The sequence below is a fragment of the Stegodyphus dumicola genome, chromosome 3 (assembly GCF_044657685.1).
Source record: "Stegodyphus dumicola isolate Sdum_Otavi_A_Nest chromosome 3, ASM4465768v1".
Lineage (NCBI taxonomy): Eukaryota > Metazoa > Arthropoda > Arachnida > Araneae > Eresidae > Stegodyphus > Stegodyphus dumicola.
The window spans coordinates 150,792,132-150,817,905 of record NC_140770.1 but is presented as its reverse complement, the minus strand read 5'-3'; the positions used below and the strand labels follow the sequence as shown (position 1 = coordinate 150,817,905).

At 32.8% G+C, this 25,774-nt stretch overlaps 1 protein-coding gene across 7 annotated transcripts in view; it reads left to right on the top strand.

The window, feature by feature from the left end:
• Positions 1–25,774, top strand: part of Dus3 (Dihydrouridine synthase 3) — a 103,346-nt gene that overhangs the window by 58,286 nt on the left and 19,286 nt on the right. For all 7 annotated transcript variants that reach the window (XM_085813469.1, XM_085813468.1, XM_085813472.1 and 4 more), the window contains exons 5-6: positions 4,355–4,471; positions 13,246–13,428. In XM_085813469.1, the coding sequence (XP_085669595.1) occupies positions 4,355–4,471; positions 13,246–13,428 (300 nt within the window). The remainder of the gene's footprint in view (positions 1–4,354; positions 4,472–13,245; positions 13,429–25,774) is intronic.

Genomic DNA, 25,774 nt, shown 5'->3' with positions numbered 1-25,774 from the left:
CTCTCTCTCAGTAACGGAATAATTTCTTTGCGTTTCATTTAAAGTTCTACTAAAAAATGCCACAGGCTGCTGTATTTGGGAAGGTACTGCTCCTACAGCATAATCCGAAGCGTCCGCCGAAATTTCTAAATTCTCGTCGTTCTCAGGAAATTTCAAAACAGGGGCTTGTGTTAACACTTGTTTTAATTTTTCAAAAGCACTATTGGCTTCGGTCGTCCACGAGAATCTTGCCTTTTTCCTTTTTAATTTTAAAAATGGTTCAGCAATAGTTGCAAAGTTTTTTTATAAAGGACCTATAATATGAACAAAGTCCTAGAAAAGAAGACAGCTTCTTCGCCGTATTTGGCGGCAGATACTTTTGAATAGCGATTATTTTTTATTCGTTCGTCTCGATTACTTTCTGAGATATTTTGTATTCTAAGTATTTTAATTCAGGGGCTGCAAATTTACACTTTTCAATATTAACTTTTAGACCGGCCTCCATTTAATAATGAAAACACCTCTCTCAAATCTTTTATATGTTGATTCAAATTATCACTAGTGATAATGATATCATCTAAATATATAAATGTGCTCTTTCCTAGAACAGGTCTTAACACAATGTCCATACATTGCTGAAATGTTGCCGGTGCTCCTGAAAGGCTAAACGGCATACGCAAGAATGCATAAATGCCAGACTTAGTTATAAAAGCAGTCTTAGGCACATCTTCTAGTTTTACACCTATTTGAAAATACCCTGTTGTTAAATCTAACGTAGTCATGTATTTCGTAGAAGTTATGTTCCTTAAAATTTCTTAAATAATAGGTAACGGATATACTGGATATTTAGTAATGTTCTTCAACTTACGATAATCAATTGCGAAACGCCACCATTTTGGATGTGTAACTGGATAATCATTATTTTTCTTACATAACACAACCAGGCTGGCATAACTACTTGAGTTATGATCTTTTTACTTAACATATTTCGAATGGGCCACAATTTTTTCTTTAGTCTTATCATAACGATATGGCTTGTGGCAAACTGGCAGTGAATCTCCTGTATCGATTTCATGGTTTGTTACCTGAGTAAATCCACGAATATCACTAAATAAAGAAGAAAATTGACTTGCCACTTGGCTAATTTTTTTCTTGCTCTCCCGTAGGCAGGTGGTGGATATTTAATGTGGGCGGTTCTGTTTTTACTTCCAGCACTGGTTTCATGGTCAGCTTAAGGGACGCTTGGTTAAAATCAAGCGTTGGCGAAATTACATGGATTATTTCAGGATCTGGCCAGCTTTCATACAAAAGTTTAAAGATGTGTATTTTTCCTAAAATAAAGCTTGAGAGATTTTTAATTTGTTGCTGGTATGTGCTGAACAGTTCCGCCTCCAATTTGGCATGATTTCTTACGACAGGGAAGGCCTTTACTAAGGCAGTCTTGAAATTCTCGTAAGTGTACTTGGGACTTCCCACTTGACCCAAGAGATTTCTTCCGCTACATTTGAACCAACTAAGCGCTTGGCCCCTCAAAGCGCTGGTAGCTAAGGTGACTTTCTGGAACTCATGGACTGGATATAAAATGAAGTGGTCATCCAATTTTTCCGGTGAGTTTCCGTCAAAGCTTGCTGCTGGTTTCATCGATGCGTGCATGGTCTGGATAATGTATCCAAATCTTTCCAGAGCGGCAGCTGGCATTTCTCGATTCTGAGTCGCTGCTGCAGGCACTTCAGCTTCTTCTTGAAACTCGGCTATGGTTAATCTTCTTCAGGCGCCACTGTCAGGAGATGTATGTCTCTTCAGCCTCTGAAAGAAAATCTATCCCTAAAATTATATGTGCTTGCAGATTTCTGACGATAAAAAACATAAGTTTTACCTGCTCGTCCTTAATACGGATGTAGAGTGGTATTTTACCTATGCATTTGCATCATTCCCCCTGGGCAACTAACACTGTCGTATTATCCGAATTATATATTCTATATTTACGGAAGTATTTCCTAAAAAAATCTTCTGCCACACAGGAACACTGTGCGCCTGTATCCAGGAGTGCAGCGGCTCTGGAATATTGTTCACCGGTACTTCAATCTTTGGAGGAATAAAATTTTTCACAATCACTGTATTGAGCTTGAAGGAAGAGGGATTTTCTTGGCCTTCGGACTTCCGCACCCTCCCGTCAGCAGAAATCTGTTTTAGTTTAAATCTTCTTTCTTCTTTTCCAGGCCTTCCTTCTTTTTCTGCTGGCCTTCAAACTTTTTTTCTGGCTTATTATTGAACTGTCGACGTTCGCCAGTTGTTTTTGGTTACTCAGGTTTTTTTTATCACAGATTTGACTTGCTTCCGTAGCCATGCTCTTGCCTCAGCTGTGGTCTTGGCGCACCAAAATTGGCTTCGTTGCTCGTGCTGGTGTCTTCTTTCAATGTCCGCCATTCTGCTACTTTCAAACTGGATTGCAAGCTCAAATAACTTTTCCAGTGTTGTTGGATTCCTTAATTCAATGAAGTCTTGTACTTGGGGAAGTAACCTAGGCGAAATTACATGGATTATTTCAGGATCTGGCCAGCTTTCATACAAAAGTTTAAAGATGTGTATTTTTCCTAAAATAAAGCTTGCGAGATTTTTAATTTGTTGCTGGTATGTGCTGAACAGTTCCGCCTCCAATTTGGCATGATTTCTTACGACAGGGAAGGCCTTTACTAAGGCAGTCTTGAAATTCTCGTAAGTAAGTGTAGGTGGGACTTCCCACTTGACCCAAGAGATTTCTTCCGCTACATTTGAACCAACTAAGCGCTTGGCCCCTCAAAGCGCTGGTAGCTAAGGTGACTTTCTGGAATTCATGGACTGGATATAAAATGAAGTGGTCATCCAATTTTTCCGGTGAGTTTCCGTCAAAGCTTGCTGCTGGTTTCATCGATGCGTGCATGGTCTGGATAATGTATCCAAATCTTTCCAGAGCGGCAGCTGGCATTTCTCGATTCTGAGTCGCTGCTGCAGGCACTTCAGCTTCTTCTTGAAACTCGGCTATGGTTAATCTTCTTCAGGCGCCACTGTCAGGAGATGTATGTCTCTTCACTTGCTTCGGGAACATACTGTATCCTGAATAAGAATGAGAACTTACTAAAGTTCTGTTCCAGATTGTGTGGAATTGACGACACAAGTAGGAAGGGTATACTAAACCCTTTATTCTCTATTACTTTACAGGTACTCCCGTACATCGGGATACAGAGACCAACCACTTGTGATCTGTACGTAAAAATATAAAACTACTAACTAAAACTCTAACTAAAGGCTGACTTTGAATTAGTATACAAATGCCTAGCACTAAGTCTGGCCTTTATTTACAGGGGTATGTATGTAGTACGCCAAGCTGCTGAAACTACAATACGTTTTCAAATATCAAGAGGGCTAAACCTCTGGCCTTAAAGGCAAACAGCAACCAAGTGAAAACATGTAAGACTGCAGTGGCAAAGCAGCTCGCTTCGTAAATCTCCTTCTCTCTCTAACTCTTGGCAAAAAGCCACAACTTGAAAACTTCGGCATTAGCAAGACAATTTGCATAAACAAGTTAAAGCATTTAATTCTGGCCGGAAGTAGAAAATAAGAAATGATAGTACAGTTTTAAAATAAAATAAACGTTAGTAAAACTTAGGATCCTTACACTCCTATGTATTAAATTATCACATATATGTACATGTATATATAGGAGAGATTTCAATTTTCAATGTTGATTGAATTTCTCTTCTATTATGTTCATTTTTCTTTCTTTCTTTCTTTTTTTTTTTTATTGGTGTATTGCTTCTTTGAAGAGTTTTGGTTTTAGCATTGTAAAATTCTTTATTACATTTATAGAATTATTTGAAATTTATTACTTATGAATTACAATTTTTGGTCTTTGTGAAAAATTAGTTCTAAATTTATTACTTTATGTTTTTACTATATATGTATATATAGAGTTGTAAGGAGAGTATTTTTTATCTAAACATGAGTGTAAATGCCTAGGAATTAAAATTATTATATCATAAAGGACAGTTTTTTTTTTTTTTTTTTTTTTAAATAGCCTTATAATGCAGAGATAAAGTAAGTGTTTGAAACTTCAGATAATTGTGCAGAATATGCAGCACTGGTATCATAAGCAAGAGCAGCAGTAATAGCCTCTATGCAACTATGTATAGAATGGTATAGGTTCTAAATAGCAGTTTGGGATATTGCAGAGCATGAGACATCTATACCAGAATTCACTTTGTGTAGTTTCTGGTCGCCACTGTGTTTTGATAATTTACCATAATGTATTTCTTGTATGTAAAAAAAAGAATACTTATTTGTAATCACATATATTTAAAATTTTTCCAGTTAGTAAAACAATTTTAAATGTTTTCAGTTGTGTGGAGCTCATCCAGATATCATGGCCCGTTGTGCCCAGTTGCTTTCTGAAAATGCATCTTTTGATTTCATTGATTTGAATTTAGGCTGTCCTCTGGATGCAATATATAAAAAAGTAAGCATTTATTTGATTTTATTTCTATATAAAGATTTATTAAAGAAAGTAATAAAATTTAGACTGTGTTTTGTTTGAACAATGCTTTGGGAATCTACATGAAATGTTTCCAGATTTATCATATTTGTTAGTCAGTACCTGTGTATTTAAATTACTTTACTGGTATTTAAATTTCATGTAGCAGTACTATATTCATTTCTGTTAGAATGATAAGGTCAAAAATGATGTTCTGTTAGAATGATAAGCGTGTTTAAAGACTTTTTGGTATTCAAACTAAAGTTGAATGTATTATTAAAATTTAAAATGATATATATTTATAATATATTTTATTGCTTTAAATTTAGATCTTACTTTTTTGAAAAAGTAATGGGTTTAAATGTTATTCATTTGCAAAATATGAGTTATCGACTTCACTTGCATCATATATCATACTTTATAATCATTTTAATTTTATAAAATTTATAGGACTTTAAAAACATTTAATTTTAATAAAATTTCCAATCTCTATCTTAAAAATAATCTACTAATCTAAACTGCATCATTCAAATTAATCATGCGATCCTACGTAACACTTAATGCAGATACGTCTTGCCCAGTCAAATAATTGTAAACCAAAACTTCTTAACTCAAAGCTGAAACTTTCTGACTCCCTCCCTTTTTCCTCTGAATTGCTACGTCAAGGCCAACTTATACTCAAGGCCTGCCAGTGTGAAAATATTCTTTTGTGTTTTCGGTTGCCTGAGTGATATTCCTACTGATCGCAAGATGGCGCTGCAATTCTGCTACACTTTGCGATGTTTACAAAGATCGGAAAAGTACCAAAAACGAATTCTGTCTTGTTATATGCAAAGTTTAAAAACGATTAATCCATAGTAGTAAGAAATTGTTGATTTCTTATTAGTAAAAATATTTTAATTAGAAGGAAAGCATGGAATTTTAAGCTATCTCACCTTTTTTTTTCACACATAAACACCAGCTATTTGATCTCGATTTTAATTCCTGCTTTGATCTAGACATGCGCTATTCTGAATTGTACGCATTACAACTACTTATTCTAATTTAAAGGTAATTCAGAGTATACACCTTATTTTTTAATTATGTATATAGTAAGAAGTTAACAGATAGCTTCAGATCATGTACTATTTCAGTGAAAAATTTTCAAAATATTTCTATCGGCTGTACTGGGCCAAAAAATAATTTAGTATCCCCTATCAAAGATATAATTAACATATTAATACACCGTGATCTAAAATTTGTATATCTGTTTCCACGACATTGGAGTAAAAATATTACTTAAAGAGATTAAAGTAAGAATATTACTTAAAGAGATTAAATTTTACATACTGAAGAATTTTTTTTAATTATTAAATACCTGTTTTTAGGAAATCTTAAACAATAAAAGTTTAAATAATGCAGATTTTGATCTCTGTGCAGTATTTGCATTGCAGATATTCAAAGACATTATAAAATTATTAGTCAAAAAAAAAAAGGGGGGGGTCTTACTGTGGCATAGATTTTGAATGAAACTCAAACCCAAAGTTGCTTTTTTGACTAATTTTAATATTACACAGGTGTGTTTCTCTTCACTTTCATTTGTATCCTAAATTTCATTGATGTTAACATTAAGAAACTAGTAACTGAATTAAGTGCACTGCATCAATTTACATTTTCAGTGTTAGAGAAACTTCAATTTTTCAAATGAAAATAATGACATTTTTGATAAAGCTATTGATCAAATCAATCTGTTTGTTATAAATAAAAGAGACACAGGCATTATAAAATATATTTTAACAGCACACAAAAAAATAATAACTCTCATAATCACAATATATACTTAAGAAAAGTTCAGTTCTGTATATCAAGGATAAAATTTGAAAACTTGCAATGGCTGAATATAAATAATATATCCATCACACATGCCCACAATGCTAAGTAGAATGAGGTATATACACAATTTTAGATATATATGCATTTAAAGTTAGGCAAAAAAACAAGCTTACTAAATGCATCACTTAAATATATAGCAGGTAGACATTTTTACACACATACAACATTTATCAGAATGACATGTGTACAAAATTTTATTTACAAAATTTATTTATTTACACGCTGGCAGTGTGAGATACTGATATAGTTCATTATCAAGAATAATGTATACATGAAATAAAATTACTGAATTTCACAAAACAATATTATCACTATTAAGCACACATACACATAAGTGCCATCTTGATACATTACCTACATGACATAAATCCATGTGTAGCATTCCCATTCCAGATTAATCAGAAGATGATTAATAGTATAATAATAAGATAATAATAAATTCCACACAAAGTTTTGAAAATAACAGCATTAGATGCAGAAAGATTTCAGAATTAAATAAGCAGAATGAGGAATTTCAGAACTGAGTTCGATGAGGTATATACACAATTTTAAACCTATATGCATATAAAGTTAGGCAAAAAAACAAGCTTATTAAGTATAGCCCTTAAATATACAGCAGCTAGACATTTTTTACACATATACAACATTAATCAGAATGACATGTGTACAAAATTTTATGGCTGGCAGTGTGAGATACTGATATAGTTCATTATCAAGAAAAATGTATACATGAAATAAAATTACTGAATTTCACAAAACAATATTATCACTATTAAGCACACATATACATGAGTGCCATCTTGATACATTACCTACATGTAACTAGCTGACATAAATCCATGTGTATTATTCCCATTCCAGATTAATCAGAAGAAAGTTACAAACAAAGTTTTGAAAATAACAGCATTAGATGCACAAAGATTTCAGAATTAAATAAGCAGAATGAGGAATTTCAGAACTGAGTTCAATGATGTATATACACAATTTTAAACCTATATGCATATAAAGTTATGCAAAAAACCCAAGCTCGTTAAGTATAGCCATTAAATATACAGCAGCTAGCCATAAAATACACTTTTTGTTAATAACGAACCACGTTACAAATAGTGAGCGTATAGCAAAATTGTAGCAGAATGCGAGCGCCACCTAGTGATTAATTTTGCGAAAGCCACTGAAAACTGGGAACCGGAATTTCATTCAGTCTGGCAGGCCTTGAGTATAAGTTGGCCTTGGCTACATCCTTTTTCCCTCACGCTTTCCTCCTGGCAAGACGCTTCTCATTCATGCTGCTGCTTGTTTGCCTATGATGATGTCGTACTTTAAAACCCATGTACATGAAAATTATTGCATTCATCTATCATTGAAAAATATCTTATCTACAGAAAGATGATCTATGTAAATTATCCTGCAATAAAATTGTGTTTCGAAATGGCCATATATCTAAGTTTTTAATTTATTCATTCATCCTTCCAACTTTGAAGTAAAGTGTCTTCAGAGGCCAGAAATTAAAGTACCTGATTCCTTCATCTACGCATTAAAACAGTACACACACACATATATATATTGTTTACTGAAGTGAAGTTTGTCCTTAAATGTTGAAAACTGAGTATTGTTCTGTGATTAAATTTTTCACTGAAGAAGGTCTTAATATCAAAGAATAAAACTATGCTTGGATCAGGGTATGCTGATTTATCTCTGTCTTATTCTACAATTAAAGAATGAGTACAGTCAAAAGTCGTTAATTCGGACACCCATAATCCGGAATGATCTATAATCCAGACCTCAATGCTACAAACTTTCTGCGCATGCGTCGCGTCGACGCATGCGCATAGGCGTTTATGCATGCACGTAAGACCTTTACTGCTGAGCATATGCGTGTGCGCATGCACATAATATGTTTACGCATGTGCGTTTAATGTATAACGAACGGTATAAGCTAAAATTATCTAATTATCTATTTCAGTTAATGTTGCAGATTGCGTTGTTCCTCAATATTCGAATTGGATCCGGCTTATTATTTTTTGCAGACTGTAGAGCAATTTTATAAAAGTAAGCTTGAACTTTCGATTATGTCTAATAGAATTTCCGATGCTGGGGCTCACAAAGGATCTACAAAGCGGAAGTATGTTTTGATGTCCATCAAACATAAAGTGGAATTCCTGCAAAAAATGGATAAAGTCATAGCCTTTGTTTCTCTAATTATTCCGAGATCTGTTTATCAATTTCACGCTGCTCTGCGGCGGGGGGGAAAACGCCGTGGCGCGCAATGAATTGGAAGTTGATCTGTCAGCACTATCCTTATCTTCAGGGTAGATGTTTTTATTTTATTTCGCTTATAATTCCTTTATTTCATCTCGATGTACTCCGTCTTTGATATGATTTAAATCAAATTCCTCATCATTATAATTCGCTTTTGATAGTGAAGAAAGTGACACAGAGGTTATTGAAAACGAAAAAATTTCGATTGACAAATTAGTCGGTATTCTCGACACAGCAATTATATGACTTGAACAGCGGAACTTTGTAACTAAACAAGAAATTATGTTTGTTTATAGAATTAAAGAGAAAGTATTATCACATAAAACGAAGCAACTTAAACAACTTACATTGAAAGAAATGTTTAGTAAAGTAAAACAAATATTAAGCTTTTTTTTTTTTTTTTTTGTAAATTTTGATACCCTTTATATCATAATTGCTCATTATTTTATATATTACGGTTTCATATTTTTAATTTTATAATTTCTGCATGCCATCTTCCCAGATTTAAACTGATGACCTATAATCCGGAATCGCCGAAGTCCCGACGAGTCCGGATGAACGACTTTTGACTGTAAAACAATTTCACCTGGGCCAAGAATCCATACAAGGTAATTCTCGTGAAGATACTGGCATCCAAACATATTGCTCATACCCAGGAGGAATTATTCAGTGATAGAAAATTAGAAGTCAAAGATTGCAGTAGGATTGGATCTATCTAAATAACTATTTTATACATTCTACATGATCAATATATGCAAAATGGGTATTCTAACTTCTTTCAACAAAACAGTAGTGCGTGCATTTGTTGAGCTTGACAGTATAAATCAGAAAAAACTTTTTACAATCAACTATAGTTGGTGATGAAAGAAGATCCTGTTCTGAAAATGGAATCGAAGTGAAGAAAAGCACCACCAAGAAAAGGCAGCCAGTGCAGTAACATAGCCAGGGGCATGTTGCCGTCTACATCCAACAGCACTTTTCATATGAAGGATACATTTATAAGAGCTAGTCATATGGATATTCAAAGCAGGAGGGAAAATTGAGATCCCTTGGATTACTCACTACAGTTATCGGCCTAAGGCAAAAGAATGATTTGTAAGAATTAGTTCTCCTCGGAAGACTTCGAAATTGGGAACTGACTCCTATTTATATTACAAAAGGGACATTGGCTCATATTCACATTGCATATAGGGTAAAAAGGCCCGGTGGTGCAGTGGCTAGCACATCACACAACAGCACCAACAGGGCTCGATTCCCGGGCTGTGCAAGGTTGACTCAGCCTTTCATCCCTTGAGTGGGTCGATAAAATTAATACCAAGTTTGCTTGAGACTAAACACCTGAGGTCCTGCAACAAGGTAACCACTTGTCCAGGGTGCATGCTCATGTACTAAGGGTCAACAGTCAGGGAAAGCAGATATCAGGGCACTGCAAGCCATGTCCCACTAGAGCTGTTGTGTTACTTAGTTTAGTTTATATAGAATAAACACAAAAATGGTCATGCAACCAGCCTGTTCTTTTAGATTTGAGCCCAGACCAAACTACCAGAATTATGAAGTCTTGTCCACTCTGTCACTAATGAGGTGAAGAGTTGTGATATGTTGAACTGTCATACAAAATTGAATTGAGGAGAGAATTAATTTAGGTACTGTCCTGTTATCAGGACCGGATCCAAAAATGTATGTATGCATATATGTAAGCACGAATGTATGTGTTTGTCTACGTTTACACATATATGTACATACATACATACACATGTGCATACATTTATACATTTCTGAATCTGGTCCTGATAACAGAACAGTACCTTAATTTAATACCGAACAGAGTATTCAAAGAGCTCGTGAGATTTCGATAGCTTTTTGTTCTTGCCATGCTGAATTTACTCCATCAAAATGTTTGAATGCAGAATATGAGTGTCGATTAAATTATGATTGCAGTTATATAAATAAGGAAAAATTCCACAGTGAGAGAGAAATATTTAAAAGTTTTATTTTTGTTACTACTTGGTAAGATAAAACAAACAGATGAAAGGGTGATTGCTTTGAATTCTGCAGTTTAAAATACAATCTCCTATTACTCCAACTTTTCCTCATAGCAGCTGTAATTGTTATTTATCTTAAAAGGAAGTTTTTTAAATACAAATCAATCAAGAGCACCTAAGAGCTAAAAAAGAGTATCTTGCAATTAAAAAAAAAATCTGTCTAATAACAGCAAATGGCGTGAAACAAACTCTGGAATGTCGTTGTCAATTTTGCTAAGAAAAAAAAAATTCTATATTAATGTTCTTGTGCATTCATTTGTCATTGCTAAAGAAGCAGTGAAGATATGTGGCTTTAAGCATCTTGACCACCTCCTTTATAGCTCAGACTTAGCTGCAATTGTTGTCTGATGTCTAGACTGAAGTCCAGTCTTCGTCATGGAAAGAGATTTAATGATGGCATGAAAACAGCAGTTACGGAACATTCCGAGGACAAACTTTCAGATTATTTTTATAAAAATGGAATTTCTCATTAAATGATGTGAAGAGTGTATCAAAGTGCAAGGAAATTATACTGAAAAATAAAAAGTTAAAATTTTCTCTAGATCTGTTAGAAGTATATCTGACCAGAAACTTTTAGATCTACCTATGTAAACCCTGTGGAGAATGAAAATACAGGGTGCGACAGTGAATCGGATGATTTGGCAGCACCACTTTTTTTAGTTTGGCTGGAGTGGGGAGGATTCTACTGCCAACTTATTAAAAAAATTAAAGCATTTTTAGTAGCAATGGAGCATGGACAAGAGTGGAGCTTGCTTATGCTGTAAAGGCATTTTATAAAAACGGCATCACTTACATGATTTTTTACATGGTTACATTGATTTCCTCGCATACAAGATTCAAATTGTTCAAGCACTATATGAGCAGGACTATGGAAACCAAAATCTTTTTAACAATTAACTGATGAGTGATTAAGCCCATTTCTATTCGTCAGGATACGTTAACAAGCGAAATTTCCATTACTGGTTTAACACATACTTGCATGAAATCCATGAAAAACCACTGCACAGCTTGAAAGTTGCTATGTGGTGTGCATTATCTTCTTTTGCAATTAATGATCCATACTTCTTTGAAGATAAAAGGAAAGGGCTGGAACTGTGACAGGGAAATGCTATGTACACATTTTGGAGAACTTCTTAGCTCCTGCAATTGTTTGGCTTCCTGTGAATGAAGACGCGTTCTTCCAATAAGATGGCGCAATTAGTCACACCACACAAAATTCTGTGGGGAACCTGTTTCCAAAGCATTTTATCTCCAGGCACTCCATTTTTTTCAGAAATAAAGACTTTTTTTCAGTTTGAAAACTAAATGCTGTAATGTTCTTGTGTAGTATTTTAAGTAAATAAAGCTAATCATTCACTCTTGATAACATTTTTCAAATCCTCCAATTCATTGCCACACTCTGTATTACTTGCATTTGTTGCTTATAGAATATAGCATCTCATCAAATTGGCATACATTTTTATTTAATTACTTAAGAAATATGTTAAAACAATATACTGCTATAGTATGTAATCTTCTTACATTCTTGTTTTTATATCCATTCTTCTGTAATTTCCTCTTAGTCTGATATATTGGTGCATTTCATAAATCTGTGAATCTGATATTCACTCATGAATTAAATGAACATGGATACCTGAGTTTATAATTAGTAATGTTTATTAAACTTTATTAATATCAGGATCTGTAAGACCTTTCTGTCTCCTCAAATTTGTATACAAAAATCAATGTAAAATACTCTAGAAAGTTAATTTATGTTTCATGGCGCAAAAACTATTTCATTCATCTAGTTACAAAACTTTAAAGCTGGCACTTTTCTCTTATCTTGTGCAAATGTCACCAAAAGCGGGTTTTTTTTTTTTTTTTTTTTTCATTTTGCCGATAGTGCACCATGCAATCCTTAATTAAAATAATTGAAACATCAATAGAGAAAATGTAGACATATTCAAAAAATAATATATATATCTATAGCTCTCTCATTTAATTTAAAGTTACAATAAAAAACTTTTAGTGAGGAAAAATACCATAATTACAAATAAAAGGAATTTTTTGATTATAGAAACATTTATTTAAATATCAAAGCAACATTTGTAATACATGTACACAGAAATAAAAAGGTTCCTGTTTTTCAGTTAGGGGGCCGAAAGATTTTCATAACATTGCATGTTGTTTTATGAATACTTACTTTGCCATAACAAGTAAAGAAAGGCAGAAAACTGTATCATAGTTGATTGCCATCTCCAAATTACAACTTCATTTCTTAATTTTTTGCACAAGATGCATTAATACGCAAATGCTTTTTTCTCAAAAAATATAGTATGTCTTATTATTCTGTAGGCGGCGACTAATTGCTTGTGCACAACTGAAGGTAAATTACTAAAAAGTACTTAAGAACTTGAAAGTTATTGCCTTTTTTTATCTAAATATTGCTATCAGATCATTTTTGTTTTAACAGCTCTAACATGTTACATTTTATTAATTATGCCCTTGGAGTCAAAAGTTATCTCCATGAACATTTTAACAACTCTTCAAATTATTTCAGATTAACAATCTACTTTGCTTAGTATTTAAATGTTAATTCTTTTGCAGGGTGCTGGTTGTGGTCTTATGAACAGAATGAAAAAACTGGAAGGTATAATTTATAGTGTTTCATCTGTGATTAATGTGCCTTTAACAATAAAGATGAGGACTGGTATATATGGGAATGACAGTATAGCTGAGAGTGTGATTAAAAGAATTCAAAAGTGGAAGAATCGTGTATCACTTATAACAGTAAGATATTGCTTTTCATTTTGCTAATAATTAATAATATACTTTTGATAGATATACGTATTTAGGTTAAGTAATTCTAATTAAGTGGGGAAAAAGCCAGCTATAATTATGAATGGTATAGCTAGCGATAGTAAAAGAACTGAAAATAGCTTATAATAAGTCTTTCTCAAGGTGCACATTTCAAAATTAATCCCTATCATATGATTTTCATATAATGTCGATAATATCTACTCTCACATAAATCCAACAGTAAAGAAAAGTTGCAAACCAAATCTTTTAACCAACAGTAGAAGTAGAATGGAACCATAACTGTACTGTTCTTATTCTAACATCAATAGTATAATCCAGAGGTGAGCAACACGCGGGCTGCTTGCGGCCCATTAAACATTTTTATGCGGCCCGCCAAGCATTTCTAAAATTGAATTTATTTTATCAACTTTCTCCCATCAATATATTGTTATAAAAATAATAAAATGGTAGTACATACTAAACCAAAACAATTTTTTGTGACGAGTTACTCACTTGTCGGCGACTTGCAATATGAACGCGCCGCATCTGTGCTTGTTTGTGTTTGCTTCTGTCACACAATCAGTCAGACTGGTAAGCTGTTAACTAGCAATTTGAGCAATTCTTGTGTTTCTTGAAAGGCGTGAGTGCAATATTATTGTCAAAAAGGTGTAGGCTGCATAGCTGCTGCCAAGCCATTTTCAGGTAGTGACACCTATTGATGGAAAACGAAAGCGCTAATAACTACTATTACTTTCACTTCTAGCCAGGAATTCTCCATCGCATATGTAAACAGAGTAGTTACGTTCTTAAAAAGTAGAAGTCGCGCTTTAGAGAGAAGAAATAAAGATGTTGTAATGCGAAAGTAGATTCTTGCTTTTTGAACATTGCAAACAACAAAAACATTGCAGCGGTAACAAAGGTAATTAGACTTTTTTAATTCAAAATTAAGTTTTCCTACAATTTTTTTTATTCTTTTATTTTCACAATTTTAATCCATAATAGCATGTCGGAAAAGCAAACAAACAAACAAACAAAAAAAAAAAAAAAACGGAAGGTTGCGGATGAGCACATACATTTCCAAAAAAGTGGAAATTTGATTATATTTTCACTTTCGTCAAAGATAAACCTGTATGCATAATATGCTCAGAGACTTTGTCGACATTAAAAGAATATACAATAAAAAGGCATTACAATACAAAACATGAACAACAATATAAAAACTTAACAACTCCGGATAGATAAGTTTAATCAAATGGAGAAAAACTTCTGAAAACAACAGGGTATTTTTAAAAATCAAACTGTTTTATCAAATATGGCAGTAAAGGCTAGTTTTGTTGTCAGTCAAATACTGGCAAAAAAAAAAAAAAAAAAAAAAAAAAAAAATGAAACCCTTTGCGGATGAAGAGATCATAAAAGAATGTCTGACTATTGCAGAAGTAGCATTTCCTGATAAAATAAATATTATTTCAAACATTAGTTTATAAAGATTCACCATTGCAAGGAGAAATGAAGACTTGTCCGAGAACATAGCAACAACGCTTCATGAACGCATTGCAAAGTTCGAATACTGTTCTTTGGCACTTGATGAGAGTTGCGATATTAGTAATACAGCACAACTGGCTATATTTTTACATGGTATTGACACCAAATTTAATATTATCGAAGAATTGTGTTCACTAATTCCAATGAAAGGGACTACAAGCGTAAAGACCTGTAGGATGAACTAAAAGTCTGTGTTGGAAAATTTTTCAATTTCATTAGAAAAGATTATTGGTATATCGACAGATGAAGCATGAGCAATGTCAAGCATGGAGGTAGGAGTATCGGGAAGGCTATTTCAAGACATTAAGAAGGTCACAGGAAGGGAAATATTCGTTAATCACTGCATAATTCACGAAGAAAATTTGTGTGCGAAAAGATTGAGTTTGCCAAATGTTACACTACCAATACTTAAACTAATCAATTTTATAAAGTCGTGCGTGTTTAATCACCATGAATTTAAAGAATTCCTGAAAGATTTAGAAACTGAATATGACGACATGGTTTTTAATACCGAAGTATATTGGCTTAGTAGAGGTGCAATGCTAAAAAAGAGTATACAACTTAAAAAGCGAAATACAATTGTTCTTGGATATGGAGGGATATCCCTTTCCTCATTTTGGTAATAAAGAATGGATGTATGATTTTGGGTTTCTTATCGACAAGACTCAGCATCTCAATGATCTTAATGTGGAACTTCAAGGCAAAGGACTGTTTACTCACAATTTGTATGATAAAGTTCAGGGCTTTGAGCGCAAATTAAAATTGTGGAAACAGCATCTTTTGCAGAACAATGTGTCTCACTTTCCACATTTAGAAAAAGAAAACGTTACTACTTCTAAAAAATTTACACAATATATAGACATTTTAATCAACGAATTTCAATTACGATTCCAAATGTTCAGAGCTGAGAAGACAGCGGTTTCCATGAAAATATTTTCCTTGCCATTTAATATCAATGTGGATACAGTTGTCGAAGACTTTCAAATGGAAGTGATTGACATGCAGAATAATACTGATTTAAAACATGTATTTTGCTCAGTAAACATCGAAAATTTTTATAAATCTTATGTGAACCCTGAGAAATTTCCTCTTTCGATGAGAAATGCAAAGCAAATGATGTCTCTGTTCGAAGTACGTATGTTTGCAAACAATTATTTTTAACCATGAAATTAATCAAAAATGACCACCGATCAAGACTGAGTGATGCACGATTAGAATTAGAAAGCTGTGTACATGTAGCTACCTCATCAATTCTGGCTGATATTGATCAGCTTGTATCGAAAAAAACAGTGCCAAATTTTTCATTCAAAGTTTCAAGTAAATTCATTTTTTTGTTCTTCTCTTGTTTGTTTTTATTTTGCATTAAAAATTGTATATGAAATCTTTACTTTTTTTTTAAATTTAATATTTTTTATTCTAATGTTTATTATAAATAAAGTTTTGTAAATAATTAATAAGTGTTACTTTATGTGCAGCCTGCTAAAAATTTTTTTAATTTAAATTGGCCCGTTCATTAAAAAGGTTGCTCGCCCCTAGTATAATCCCTTCACTTTTGTCATGCTTCTCTGCCCTGCTAAGATGTCCTATACCATTTCTCTTCTATTGCTGTTTACTGTTCTATGAATATATAAAAATTAAGCTAATAATTATGGAGTACTGGGTACAAACTTAGTGCCAATTAGTTACGTATATTTTAAAAATTTTTTGCCAAGAGAAAAAGGGGGGAACAGTTCATCTGGCCACGACTGCTTCCATCTTATAACATCCAGCTTTCATCATCATAGACTATGAAAAATTCAAACTTTTTATTAAATATCATTGCAAACTATGTGTTAAATATTATATCCTTAAATGCTCGCTCCCGATAAATAGGAAGAGATTACCAGTTTATTATAAAAATTCAAGACACATAGTATAATAAATAGCTGGAAATAGTTCAAGCAGAATGCAGATATTAACCAATTCCTCTTAAATCAGACAGAGTAAACTCTAAATTGCAATTCTTCTATTGCTAAATCTCATAGCTGTATAAGAACTGACACTCTAGCATTTGGACTTGTATTTATATATGATAGCAGTGGTTTCTAAAAGCTTCGGGAAGAATTGTTCATAAAACTTTGAAAATGTGCTTTTCTGAAAAGTCACCAAGTTGGCAAGAAATTATTACTATCACCAACTTAATGAGAAAATTGTTGTCAAGACCTATCAGGAATGAATTTGCCTGTGTTTTGTGTTCTGCTTGAGCTATTTTTACATTAAAAATGTTATTGCACTCGTAACTGAATAATCTACAATTCTGTATATATAAAAAAAAAGCACTTAAACATATGACCATAAATTCAGTTATATAAAATTATCATTCTAAAGGCAACAAATAAATAAATAAATGAAACAATGGACAGCACTACAGCTATACAGAAAAGCAATAATGCAATCAGAAAAGATTTAAATATTTACCACAAAATGTACAGAAATGAATATGATAAATAAAATAGAATTTCATAGTATTGTAATGTATTTTGCAGTAATTTACAAACAGACAATCTTCTTAGTAGAACATAAATTTTATTTCTAGTTAACGGTGATAGACAAATTTTATACAATTCTTAAATGGCAAAATTTTCATACTACTCCTGGTAAAATCTTCAGAATTCTAATCTTTTAAAACAATATCTCACGTTGCTGAGTAACGGTTTAATACAAATATGGCGTTGTCACTTCAACAATTATTATATTTATTTATTAAGTAACAAGATTTTACAACCTCTCCCCCCTCCAGATAAACTTTAATTTATATTTTTATAGTTTACTTTTTTTTAACAACAATATCAGCACAATACAGGATTGAAATACAAGATATAACATAATAACATACACTGAGGAAGAGAGGAAGGAACAAAATATTTTTTTTTATCTATATAGAGAAACAAATTACTTAATCAGGCCAGGGAGTACGACTTAATGCGTCTACATTTTTATGGTTTTTACCACTTCGATGAACGATCATGTAATTGTAGGGTTGTAGTACTAGTGCCCATCTCATAAGTCGTGGATTTAGACTCTCATTATTTTTGAGCCAAACTAAGGGATTATGATCGGTCATGATGAGGAATTTAGTATGCTCGTCTAAATAACATTGAAGTTTCTTTACAGCAAATATTATGGCAGCACAATCCTTTTCTGTGGTAGAGTACTTTTTTTCAGTTTCTGTAAACTTCTTCCTTAGGTATAATACTGGTTGTTCATTGTCTCGTTCATCTTTTTGAGCTAAAATGACACCCATACCAGAGTTAGAAGCATCAGTTTGCAAAATAAACTCCTTATTGAAATCAGGTGCATGTAGTATAGGCCTTTGAGACAGTTTCTCCTTTAGCTCCTCAATTGCTTTTGTGCACTCTTCTGTCCAATTTATTTTCCCTTTCTTTAAGTTTCCTTTCAAAGTTTCAGTTAAAGGTGCTGCGATAGATGAGAAATGGGAATGTAATGATTATAATATCCCACTAATCCTAAAAATGTTCTGACTTGACTTTTTGTGGATGGCACTGGAAAATCAAGAATAGCTTTTACTTTCACTTCACTTGGCATTCTTATACCACGACCTACAATATGTCCTAGATATTTTACTCTATCTTGAGCAAATTTACATTTTATTGGTTTAATAGTTAAACCAGCGTCCTTTATTTTGGACAAATCGGCTTTCAGGTGACATAGATGTTCTTCCCAGGTGTTTGAAAAGATTGCCACGTCATCTAAATATGGAACAGCAAAGTTTTCACAACTGTGAAGGATTTTGGCCATCATTTTACTAAATGAAAATGGTGCATTTTTTAAGTCCGAAAGTCATCTATAGAGGTCTAAATGTGCCAAAATTTGTAACAAAAGTGGCTAATCTCTGAGCATTAGGTGTTAAAGGTATTTGGCAGTATCCCTTTGTTAAATCCAAAAGAGTTATATATTTTGCACCTGCTACCGTTTCTACTCGTTGTTCGATGTTAGGCAAGGGGAAGAATTGTGTTTTAGTCAATTTATTCAATTTTCTATAGTCGATACAAGGTCTTGGATCCCTCCCTGCTACTTCTACTAAAATCATAGGAGAAGTGTAATCTGAATCTCCTATTTCAATTATTTTATGCTGAAGTATTTTATTGATTTCTGTTTTTAACATATCCATTTGTCTATGAGACATTCTGTATGGTTTACAGTGGATTGGGGTGTTTTCTGTCAATTGAATATCATGCGTTATTAAATGAGTTTTTCCAGGTTTATTAGAAAAGATTTTTGAAAACTTCAGCAGCATATCATGCAATTCTTGAATCTGTTGTTCATTTAGCTTATCACCTAAGGAACTGTTTTCTTTAATGTCCTCAAAATCAAACAATGTTGGTTCAGAGTCAATTGTTGGGAAATTTTCCTCCATATCATCAATTTCAGATTGATCTTCTGTTATCATAAGGTTAACCGATTCTGCTCGCCTATGATAAGGTTATAGCATGTTAACATGGCAGACTTGGTTAAAGTCATTTTTTCCTTCGAAACTCGCAACATAATTAGTTTTGGATAATTTCTTCTCAACCTTCCCAGGACCTTTCCATTCAACTGCTAGTCTGTTTGGTTTATTCGTTGATACAACTAATACTAAATCTCCTTCAGAGAATTCTCTTTTGATAGCTTTACGATCGTACCACACTATTCTTTTGGTTTGCATTTCCAGCATTTTATCTGTAGCCAGCTCTTTGCATCTTTTTAACCGATTTATCAATTGAAAAATGTATTCAACAACATTATTTCCTTCGTCTTCAGGATTCATCCATTGTTCATATAATAATGTTACAGGTGTTCTAAGATTTCAACCATATACTAATTCTGCAGGTGTAAATCCCATACTCTCGGGCGTTATTGTTCTTAAAGCAAATAGAGCTGCGGGAACTTGCTTCTCCCACATGGGCTGCTTCGATACATAAAACTTTTTTAATTCGTTTGATTGTTCGGTGAAATCTTTCAACAAGGTTGCTCTGCGGATGGTGTACTGAGCTTCTAGTTACTTTTATTCCAAGTTTTTCTACAAATTCAATGGCTAGATTTCTCATAAAGGAGGTACCTTGATCAGTTTGTATTTCTTTCGGGAAACCCATTCTACTAAATATTTGTAACATGGCTTCAATTACTGACGTTGTGCCAATATTAGGAACAGGTACAGCATCCAAATATTTTGAAGCTACACAAATAGCTGTAATTAAATATCTATTGCCATTCGGTGTTATTGGTAAAGGACCGCATGCGTCAAAGTTAATTTTTGAAAATACTTCTGCAATAATTGGTACTAAAGTCAAAGGTGCTTTGGCTTTATCATTAGATTCTCCCACTCTTTGACATGGATCACAATTTTTAGCATACTCTTCTATTTCTTTATAGCAATTAGGCCAGTAAAAGTATCTTGTTAATCTATCTTTAGTTTTGATGACGCCTAAATGTCCAGATGTGCTATCATGACATAATGACTTTATTTGATCCCTATATTTTTCAGGAATAACAATTAATTCCCTTTTATTTCCATTTTTATCTATTTTCCTTTTCACCAAGAATCCGTTTTCTTTTACTTTGAAATCATTTGTCTTGCTGGAATTTTCATTTTTAGCTTCGTTAAGCAATGATGCTAGATCTCTGCTTTGATGCTGAGATTCAATTAATTCCTTTGAATTAACATTAATCACTTTCTTAAGTTCTTTGTCTTCCTCATCAGCTTGAGGGAAAATATCTTCGTCAGTTTCAATAAACTTCAGTTCTTCTAGTTTCTCCATTTCAATTTCTCTGCTTTGATCATCTTCGTGAGATCTTTTTGTTGAGATCATGTCAAAACCGCATTTATTTTTTCTAAATTTAAGAATGATTTATTTTTGAACAATTGTGCAGTTTTGTTACCCAATACGTATCTTCTGGGATCATTTGTAACAACGGCTGCCTTTGTCTTTATATGACCAAGTTCACAATTAATTTCAACTTCCGCTAACGGTAGACACACTAAATAGTCATTTAAAAGATATTGTACCCAGACATGTTCTCCAGTCATTTTTGCGTTATTCAATGTATTTTCGAGAAACAATATCAACAGTGGCTCCTGTGTCTCGAAGAATAGACATTTCATACCCAATCACTAAACTATTACAGTCAAAAGTCTTTAATCCAGACTCGTCGGGACTTCGGCGATTCCGGATTATAGATCATCAGTTTAAATCTGGTAAGATGGCATGCAGAAATTATAAAATTAAAAATATGAAACCGTAATTTATAAAATAATGAGCAATTATGATCTAAAGGGTATCAAAATTTACAAAAAAAGAAGCTTAATATTTATTTGTTTACTTTATTAAACATTTCTTTCAACGGGCGCATGCGTAAAGCATACCTTACGTATAGCCGAAATTAGAAAATTGCAACCAGAAAACTATTTTATTTGTATTCGTGATGTTTATAATGACGAGGAATTTGATTTAAATCATATCAAAGACGGAGTACATCGAGATTAAATACTACATTTAGTAAGGAATTATAAGCCGAATAAAATAAAAACATCTGCCCTGAAGATAATGATAGTGCTGACAGATCAACTTCCAATTCATTGCGCACCGCAACGTCCCCCCCCCCCACACACACAGAGCAGCGTGAAATTGATAAACAGATTTCGGAACGGTTAGATAAACAAAGAATATGTCTTTATCCATTTTTTGTAGCAATTCATTTTTTGTTTGATGGACATCGAAACATACTTCCGTTTTCTAGATCCTTTGGGAGCTCCAGCATCGGAAATTCTATTTGATATAATCGAAAGTTCAAGCTTACTTTTATGAAATTGCTTTTACAGTCTGCAAAAAATAATAAGCCGGATCCAATTCGAAGATTAAGGAACAACGCAATCATCAACATTAACTGAAATAGATAATTAGATAATTTTAGCTTATACTGTCTGTTATACATTAAACGCGCACGCGAAAACGTATTCTGCGCTTGCGCAGACGCATATGCGCAGTCGTAAATGTCTTGTGCGCATGCGTAAAACGCCTATGCTCATGCGGCGCATGCGCAGAAAGATTTTAGCTTTGAGGTCCGGAGTATGGGTGTACGAATTAACGACTTTTGGCTGTAATTGTATATGTCTCTAACAAATCATCATTCGAAAATACGCAATTTACCTTTTCATTTGGTTTTAAGCGAGGACACTGAGGCTTAAAATGTTCATATGATCCACACTCGAAACAACGTGGTCGATATCTTTTGTCATATAAATTTTCTTGGTTTTTGTTTTGGAACTGATTCCTTTGCTGATGATCTTGATGATGTATTTTGAATCATCCCATCTATTAGAATGCTTAAAATGAGGCGGATGCTCTATTTTCTTCACAAAACTATCATAATGCGGTTTAAATGATCCTTTGTTAATTTTCTCAGTCTGATTGGCAGAAAATTTCAGTTTTATTGTTTTTCTCACATCTTCAAAATCTTCAATTTTCTTAACCATTTCAGTAGGTGAAATGATGGTTGTCCATTGATCCATAAAATGTTCTTTGATATCAGGAGAAGTACGCTTTTTTATTTGATCAACCAGCATGAGATCTTTTAGCTGTTCAAATGCTTTAATGTTTAATCCGTTAAGCCATCCTTCTAAATAATTCTTTAATTCATAGTAGAAATCATACCAAGTACTTTCAGTAGATTTTTGGTGTTTATTAAATAGTTATCGAAATTTTTCTGCACTCAATTTAAATCGTTGTAACAGTAAAGTTTTTACATATTCATACTTTTTCGCATCCTCTTCTGGTTCTCTAGCAATAAGCTGAACGATGTCAGGAGGCAGCAATGAAATAAGTTGAGTCACTTGATTTTCAGCAGGTATATTCATTATTTTAGCTTGACGCTCAAATAACACCAGAAATAAATTTATTTCATCTTCTTTAGGGTTGAAACATGGCATGACATCGTGAATTCTGATTTTTAAAGGCTGCTCAGGTAACTGCGTGGTTTCTACCGGCTGTGCTGTTGCAGCCATGGCTTCCAGCTGAAGTTTCTGTAGCTCAAAGGCTCTAATTCGCTCTTCTCTTTCACGCTCTTCTTTTCTTTCCCTTTCTTCTCTTTTGCGTTCTTCTCTTCTTTCTCTTTCTTCCCTTTCGCGTTCTTCTCTTCTTTCTCTTTCTTCCCTTTCGCGTTCTTCTTTTCTTTCTCTTTCTTCCCTTTCGCGTTCTTCTCTTCTTTCTCTTTCTTCCCTTTCGCATTCTTCTCTTCTTTCTCTTTCTTCTCTAATTGCAGCCAGTAGTTCTCTAGTAAACTCCTCATCATAATCGGGACTTTCAGTAATCAGTTTATGCAACTGAGCAATCTTAAATTCAGGTTTCACGGTTAAACCTAACTCTTCTGCTAGTACTTTTAAATCCTGTTTTTTACTCTTAGCTAAGAATGACATGTTGACATAAATTACCTCATTAGGCTTCCTTTTGAAATTGAATCTAAAAGATTGTACTTGTATTAAAAATGTATAATTTCTGGCGAGACTTAATTTCTCAAATACAAAATTCACACTAACCAATTGGAGAGAATTATTTAAACAACTTTGCCAGGTTGGCACAAAATACTATAATACTACGTCGGGTTGATGTTTTAACTCACTATTCACAAGCCTCATTAGCTATAACTATTATATAAACACCTTTGCCAGCTAGGCAATACAATGGAATTTTACCCACGTCAGTTTGACGACTTTACTATCTATCTCCACTCCTGGTTGGTGATAACAAAAACAATTTTTGCCAGTTTGGCAATACAACTTTTAAATATACAATCTGTAATATGTCGAGATGATGTTACTATCTATCACATGCCTGGATGGCGAGAACTAAGAAAAAATCTTTGCCAATTCAGCAGTATAATCAAATCACACTACGTCAGTTTGACGTTATTACTTATTTTTCACACGCCTGCTTGGCAACAAATTCAAAACTCAGCTAGCAATTCTTTTTTTTTATAAACGCCGGGATGGCTTACACATATCAATTATCAACATAAAACTTCAATACAAATAAAAGTAAAGCATAAATAATAATTTTAAAATACTTCTTTACCACAAATATCAATTATAAATTTAAGCTGAATATTTTTAGTGTCAGTTATTTTAAACAAAATCTTTCACGATAAGCTATAATTCTAAAACAAAGTATTAAAATTCATTAAAATCTTTTTTAAGAAAACCAAAAGTTAATCTTATCCTCAGAGATCAGCAATATCCTATTTTTGACAGTTTTTGCTCGAATGCAAGTTAGAGAAGCACAGAAGATAACCTTTGAATGATCCGCTTCAAATCTGTCTTTAAAATGACAGACATCTTACATCCATTTCTCCTTGAAATAAACAAACTTGGCAATTGGTATTAGCAAACTTGTTCTAAAAAAATTCAGTAAATTTCTGGGATTAGGAGACCAGCACCATCGAAATTGATAATTGCACTCCTAATTTCCAGTATCTCAGTGGAACCTGCAACTAATTAAGACTGTAATGTATTTTGCAGTAATTTACAAAACAGACAATCTTCTTAGTAGAACATAAATTTTATTTCTAGTTCATGGTGATAGACAAATTTTATACAATTCTTAAGTGGCAAAATTTTTATACTACTCCTAGCTGGTAAAATCTTCAGAATTCTAATCTTTTAAAACAATATCTCACGTTGCTGAGTAATGGTTTAATAAAAATATGGCATTACCACTTCAACAGTAATTATATTTATTTATTAAATAACAAGATATTAAAGTATTTAGTTTAGTGACATGTACTCATTTAGAGCAAAAAGATGAAAATGATAAATAGAATGACAAAAAATTTGAAACAATATTTAAACAAATCTAAGATAAGCAAAATACCCATATTTAATTTTGGCTCCATAATAAAATAATATAAATGTTTTATATTTTCAGTATTTTCTCTGTGTTTATTAATTCAAATTTTATTCATCTGTTTCATTTTAAATTTAATATGTACTTTAGTTACTAAAGTGTTTCAGAATTTTTAATGTAATGTGAAAATAATATATGTTTTCACATTTATGTGACATGTTAGTAATGGGAACTTCAGTGCTTATCATAAGTTCACCAACTTTAACCTTCCAGCACGCGCGCCTAGGAATTTTACATGAGCACGTGCACATCGTATTTTCTTTTGGCTCGAAAAATGACAGAAATGAGTGAATATTGATAATAAATTTGTTAAAACATAAAATATTAACCTTATTATTGCAAAATAGAAATAATGCCACATTCAAATGATAGTAAATTATTTTTAAATGCTTATATAAGTGAAAAATCAATGATGTGTTTTATTATAGAAATTTTAAAATTTATTATTTAATAACTATATTTTAAAATCTAAGTTAGTTTTAATATTCATCTGTCCTGTTGATTTATCATCGAATCAACGACTCATCCTTTCTTATCATCGAAAGACAACTTGTCAGAAATAAAAATCTCTTGCAGCTCATCACAGCTCTTGTTATTTCAATTCCAATGCTATCACTTTAGAACAAGTCTTTTGCATTTACATGGTGTCCTTTTTTTTATTCCTATCATATGTAACAAAACAAAGTAGGCCATTATTACCACTCAGGTAACAGTGCAGTCTTTATCTCTTGAATATTTTGCCTTTTAGTAAACTTATATATTTCTTTGTACATTCCAAAATTTCATCAAGGATATTTATATCAACTATTTTCAAAAATGTTCTCAAAAAATTTCATCCTTTATATCCTTGGCATGGTGTT